Here is a 6813-nt window from a genome sequence, read left to right on the forward strand (position 1 = left end):
TTAATTTGAGCCCATAAATTTTTTTTTTCTTTTTCTTCTCTGTTCTTCCACTTTTTAAAAATTTAAAAATATATATAAATTTAATTATTATGTTTTAAACTGGACTAAAAACTCACATCTATTTACAAAAATAGAGAAAACATACCATAAAAATTGAAAAGAAAATAGGTATGATTATTAGAAGAGAAAAAGACTAAGGGCAAAGTAGTTATTGTAAAGAGCTTGAGTTTTATTTTATGTACTACTTTGATCGTTGTAGACAAGATTTAAAATGTTGATATCGAAAAATATCGTAATCTTTTTTCCATCACCTCCATTTCAATTTATTTTTAAATTAATTTTGGGATATTAATTTGTTGCCTCTGGATCTATTATTTGGAGATTTGACTTTACAATCTAGTTCCAAATATATGGCTTCATGGTCTGAAGGTTTTAATTCCATCAAAATCTTGGTAGACACTGGAGGTTGGTCATTAACACATTTTTTTTCTCAATTCTTTCATACAAGTCCAACAACCAGTTGATTATTATGTCATTCTCTCTTTGATAATTGAGAAATTTGGTAAATTTCTCCATTTTTCCGACAACCGACGAAAGGTTGCAATGGCTAATAGTTCCATATGAGATTAAAGTGCTTGTTTTGAAACTTTAGAAACCAAATAGACATGATTCCCAAACTTCAAGGACCAAAAATGTATTTTTCCCTATAAAATTTGTTGGTTAGTTTAATTTTATATTCCACACCATGTACGTCCAACTCATTATGTTATAATAAGATATCCTCAACTAAGAAAATATAATTGATGACAAAATCGGACTCGTGAAAATCTTACCTAAATTTCAAGTATCTCAACTAGTAAATTTGTAACTTGGAGAAGATGTAATTTTATCAAAGATGAAAAATGGTAGAACCAAGAAGTCAGAATTTGAACTTACCTCATATGGAATTATTTTGATGTATTTATTGAAAATTTGACATCAAATTCATCATGATGTGAGTTTTTCTAATCATGAACAAGTTAGGATTATATTTGATTGGTCTTGGACTTATTTGAACCAAATTCCACTTTCATCTCGAACTTATTTTTTCTAGTCTTTTTCTTGTCTTTGGTCTATTCGCTATGTCCAAAATTACTAATAACATTAGCATAAAGTTCTAAGTTGGAATTTGTGGTTAAACATTTGAGTCGTTATAAGTTCGACGTAAGGAACTCAATTGGAGAGTATTATCTCTTTGTTGTAGATTTTCTAGTAATTTTGTTTGTGCTTCTCTCTTTTGATTTAGAATTATTTTAAGGATCCAACTCGCATACATCCTTTCTTACGTTCGTTCTTGGCCAAGGATTATCTTCATCTTTGATTTTGGATTATGGAGATTTGATTGCCCCATCCATACTGTCCACCATAGGATATTTTTCTAGTAGGATCACAAACCAGGTTATTGTGGTTTTTCTTCTTTTGTTGTTTCTTGGTCAGAGCGGTTCTCTTTTTTATCTTTTTCCTTCTTTGTGATCAATAAGCAAATTATTGGCAATGATTAGGAGTTCGAGCATTAAAAAGGGCTTCCAAATATGAAGAGTTGTAAACCTTCAAGAATCAAAGCCACCAAAAGTCATAATGAATTGGAAATTTAGATTCATTCACATATTTAATATTAGATGTATCAATTTATAACAATGTATTTACATTTAAGGAGGTTGATGTATGTAGTTGAAGAGTTTTAGTTGAACCTAGTCAATTAGGTGAAAGGTTGTGTCATTTCAAGTTGTCTTTTCAATTAGTATAAGTACCTATGTACTTTTGCATTTGGAACAACACTTGAATTTGAATAAAATTTCATTAGAGTATATTCTATCAAGCTTTACGTTTTTTTTTTTATATTCTTGTGTTTAGAATGCATGATTTAGGACTTTCAATCTAGTTTGATCAATTAGATTGTGGAGAGTTCGAAATCTTGAAGTTAGAAACAAGTTATCCTTACTTCTTGATCCTTGATCAAATCTTTCCAAGCCAAATCTGTTTAGCTTTCTTGAGGTTGTTATCATTTTGTTTATTAAGGATTATTCTTATTATCGTTGTGGGGTTCACTTAGAATAATGGGGGGTTGTCATACGTGATTGAGGTAGTTCTCTTTATCAACAGTTCATGAATTATGATGAATATTTCATCTAATCAAAACACCCATATCTCCATTCTCTGTTGTGATTGTCTTGTTGATCTAGCACAGAATTTGCTTCTTTATTTGGTTTTTAATTGATGGTTGCTAATGGCTTTTACCATAAGACTTTTTCCTTTTGTCTAGATCTTGATGAAGTTCATTCTAGTACTGATTTTCTAAAATTTGAGAAGTTAGATGGATGAGCACACTAAGAATAGTCTTCTTAATTACCTTAATTACCATTTGTTTTTCTTAAAAAATATACAATAATACTAAAATATCAATAGATTCGTGTAAGGAAAATTTCTCATGATTATAGACTTCCTAAAATGGTCTTCTTTTCAAAACCTATTCATGCAAGAAAAGATTCTCTAAAAATCTAAAAAAAAAAACAATTCCCCTCATACACGAATGCAAAAATCGACAACAAATTTCGAAAGAGAAAACATAGTATATTTGATATATATGGCAAAATATATTTTATATATATTTGAATATTTTAGAAATAAAGTAAGGTATATTTGGTAAGTGCATGAACAAGACAATTTGTACAATATATTGTATTGTATATCGAACAATATATGTGATGTATATTTACTTTTTTCCGTATATTTGTAACACACCAAAAAAATAAACCATGGTATATGCAATGTATGTTTACATTTTCTAGTGTATATTATCAATATATTCAACATACTTGAGATCTCAATAGAAGGTAACCGATTTTCAACTAGGACTATGAAAGAAAATCAACAAAATCTCTTAAAATGAAGAAAACATTAACTTCAAATATCCTACATTAAATAAATATCAACCAAAATTAATATATAATAATAACAAAGTCAAAATTTGAAGATGAGTTAATAAGGAAAGAACTAATATTTTGAAATTTTTTAAACAATCGGAAAAGGGTTAAATTAATCTAGAATAGCTAAAAAAAATGGTAAGAGATGGCAAAATTCTAGAAAAATCTAAAATATAGCACATCTTTAAAATATTTGTAAATATGACCAATGTTGTCAATATTTGAATTTTTAAAAATTACCAAATTTTCCCTGGTTGTACGTTGCACGCATTTCCATTACCTTTCCCTCTCAAGTTGTGTTTTGTACCCAAGATTTGAGAGTGCACAATCATTTTCATCAATGCCTTAATACCAACGAGTCAATCAGTAAGATTGATTATTATGACAAAACATTAAATATAAATACCAAATAGAAATGGATTTGATAGAAACTACTTTTTTTTAGTTATCAAATTTGCACCTTTTTAGAAACATTTCTTGAAATTTAGATATAAGAAATGATAATAACTATCAAATAAGTTTATTTCTAAAAAAAATGAGAAATGAGAATGTTATCAAATGGGTCTATAGTTTTTTTCTTTTGATAGGACTTTAAAAGTATGAAATTTGTTACTAATAAACTTTTATCACGGATAGACTAAGTCTATTATAGTCTATCATCGATAGGCTTCTATCATTGATTGACTACTTCAATTAGTGATAGAAGTCACTTGTAGATTTTTATCAACTAATGAACAATAACTTATTAGTACATACTCAAGATCAAACTAAGAGTCTAAAACTTATAGAATCTATTAGTATTTATCAGCGATAGACTTCTATTATTATGACATAATAATATAATTTTATCAGTGATTGCCACTGATATACTTATAATTAGTCACTCAAAGAATTTTATGATTGATTGAAGAATTCACTGACTATCACTCATATTTTTAAATGTTAAGAAAAAATTCACTAAAGCTCTATTTAATGTGAAAAATATGAATTTGGTAATTTTAGTGTTTAAAATCGATGATATTAGTGATATCAATTATATAACTTAGATAGATATCAGTGTTATCTGTATATTGGTAATATGACGTAGGTAGATATTAGTGATATTGGTGATATGACTTAGATAAAATATCAATTATATTCGTATATCGATAATATCAATTACTAATGATATCGGTGATAGTATTTAAGTAGATATTAGTGATATTCATGTATCAATGATATCAAACTTAGGTAGATATTAATGATATCAACTATAGAAGTCCATTAGTGACAATCATGATAGAAGTTTATCGGTAATAGTTGTTGATAGCTTTGAGGGTTAAATCTTTCAAAGTTGGCAGTCACTAATGAAAGTCTACTAGTGATAACTACTAATAGTTTTCTATCAATGATAGTTTAATCTTTCAAGTTTGATGGGTTTCTTTCAAAGTTAATAATCACTTATAGAAGTCTATCAGTGATATCACTGATTAGATGAAGGAAGTTTTTGAGTGATTGACTTTAAAAGTAATAAATAAGTTTTCTTAACATGATTAGATGAAGGAAGTTGTCGAGTGATATTATCAATGATATCACTAATAGCATAATATCAAAGCTATATTGATAGTATGTTAATAGTGATATCCATGTATCAGTGATATCAATTATCAATTATATCAGTGATATAACTTATGTAGATATCAATGATATTCGTGTACCAATTATATAACTTCAGTATATATTGAAATCTATTAGTGATAAAAGCATTTCATTAATAAGTTATTTGTGAAATGCTTCTATCACGAATAAAAGTCAATCCACACATAAATTTTATTGGATGTGTTTCTATATGGGATGTATCAACGATAAACTTCTATCACTAATAGACTTCTCTTATATATCTATTTTTATATATAATGTTTGCCAATGATATTAGTGATATGACTTAGGTGGATATTAGTGATAGTCACTTATAAACTTTTCATGGATAAACTTCTATCCCTTATAGCTTTAAGTGTTAACCTTTGAAAGTTGATAACTACTAATAGAAGTCTATTAATGATAGCCACTTATAACCATTGACAATAAAAAAAATTCATAATCAATCATCATCATAAATAGAGAAACCAACTCAAGGTAAAACATAAGTGGAGAGCGTAGTTTAAACCTCAATAACTTAGCTAATAATAATTGATAGCTAATTAAAGTTGATAGCCACTAATAAAAGTCTATTGGTGATAACAACTAATAGCTTTTAAGTATTAATGTTTGAAAACTGACAATCACTGATGGATAGTGATTGAAGTCTATCAGTGGTAGCCATTGATAACCTTAAGGTTAATATTTTACGGTTAATTCAATTGACGAAAATGAATCAATGATAGATACTGATAGAAATTATCAACGATGACAATTGATAGTTGCTATTAGTTGTTATCAATGATAGTTTTCAATTTGAGAAAATAGGGAAGGAGAAGTGCATGAAAAATGATGGATTGTGCGAAAATGGTGAACTTTTTAGTCTTTTATAATATATGGATCTATTTTTGTGTTATGTATGCAATTATTTTATCCTTTTGCTATATTGTTATTTTAGGTCGGATTTCCATTTATACAACTACCTTTAGTTAAAAATTCTTAACGAAGTAAATATCTAGTGTACGAACGATTTTGCATGTAAAGATCTCCAAGAAATAAAATTTTCAATTATAAATTTAGCCTAAAAATTTCCAAAATTGATTTGATTCTCATTTCTATAATGGGCCATGCCGAGGCTGATAAACTACATTGGGCCCAGCCCATGAAATACCCATTCATCAGTCAGCTCAGCAACCACTAAACACTCGTATCGTCTTCAACCGCAACGAGTCGGCAAGCGAGTTCTTGCAAAGTCACATAGCAAGCGAGAGAGAGAGAACAGGTGGAGATCAGTTTCAGCTCCGGAGAAGACAAGATGAACACCGATATTACAGCCTCGACCAAGCCAGAGTACCCAGTAATAGATCGGAACCCTCCATTCACTAAAGTCGTCGGCAATTTCGACACTCTCGATTACCTCCGTTTCGTCACCATCACCGGCGTTTCCGTCACCGTCGGTTATCTTTCCGGTATCAATCTTGTCTTTCCTTCTCTTTTCTCTTTTTTCATCCTCCATTTCCTTGCTCATGTGGAAATCTCCTATCCCGTCTTTGTGTTTTAGGGATTAAACCCGGGATTAGGGGCCCGTCAATGGTGACCGGTGGTCTAATTGGCCTGATGGGAGGCTTCATGTACGCTTATCAGAACTCGGCGGGTCGGCTTATGGGATTCTTCCCCAATGACGGCGAGGTAGCTCGTTATAAGAAATAAGATTGTGCGTTTTAGGGTTTTTTTTTTCTTCATCATTTTTGCTTTGTTTTTTCTGAATTTCGAGTTCGTGGACATTTTTACGATGTTCCAGTTATTAAACGTGCAACCGGGTTGTATCAATAAGCAAATTGAATCGTCACTTTTTCTGTGTTGCCCATTTTTCGTCTAAATCATTCAGTTGAAGACTTTACATGATTTCTTTGCTTTTGATCGATAAACAAAGGTGACCCATTAAGGGGTTTGAAGGAATGAATCATATACTTGTCTCTTGTGCCATTTGTGCCATACTTTGTTGCCACATTGTCATCACTCGTGTTTATTTCCGCAGAGAACCTGAAAATAGAAAATAGCAGCTTTAAGTGGGAGAAATATGTCTTTATGATTGTATCAGAACAGTACCCCAACGCAAACTAAACTTGAAAAACCATTCTGGCGCATTTTACTACTATGGTAGTTTTTCATGTTATCTTTTGTGCTTTCATGGTTGCATTTCATCCTTCAAGCAGTCTTGTTTGCTCAGATC

The 6813-nt window shown here is 30.0% G+C and overlaps 1 protein-coding gene across 1 annotated transcript; it reads left to right on the forward strand.

Annotated features, from left to right (window-relative positions):
- The first annotated feature begins 5784 nt into the window (after window positions 1-5784).
- LOC120082780 (NADH-ubiquinone oxidoreductase 20.9 kDa subunit) lies at window positions 5785-6540 on the forward strand. Its single transcript, XM_039038084.1, has 2 exons — window positions 5785-6049; window positions 6142-6540. The coding sequence occupies exons 1-2, from the start codon at window positions 5896-5898 to the stop codon at window positions 6288-6290; spliced, it is 303 nt and encodes a 100-aa protein (XP_038894012.1). The 5' UTR covers window positions 5785-5895; the 3' UTR covers window positions 6291-6540.
- The last annotated feature ends 273 nt before the right edge of the window (window positions 6541-6813 follow it).

The sequence above is a fragment of the Benincasa hispida genome, chromosome 8, assembly GCF_009727055.1.
Source record: "Benincasa hispida cultivar B227 chromosome 8, ASM972705v1, whole genome shotgun sequence".
NCBI classification, from domain to species: Eukaryota; Viridiplantae; Streptophyta; class Magnoliopsida; order Cucurbitales; family Cucurbitaceae; genus Benincasa; species Benincasa hispida.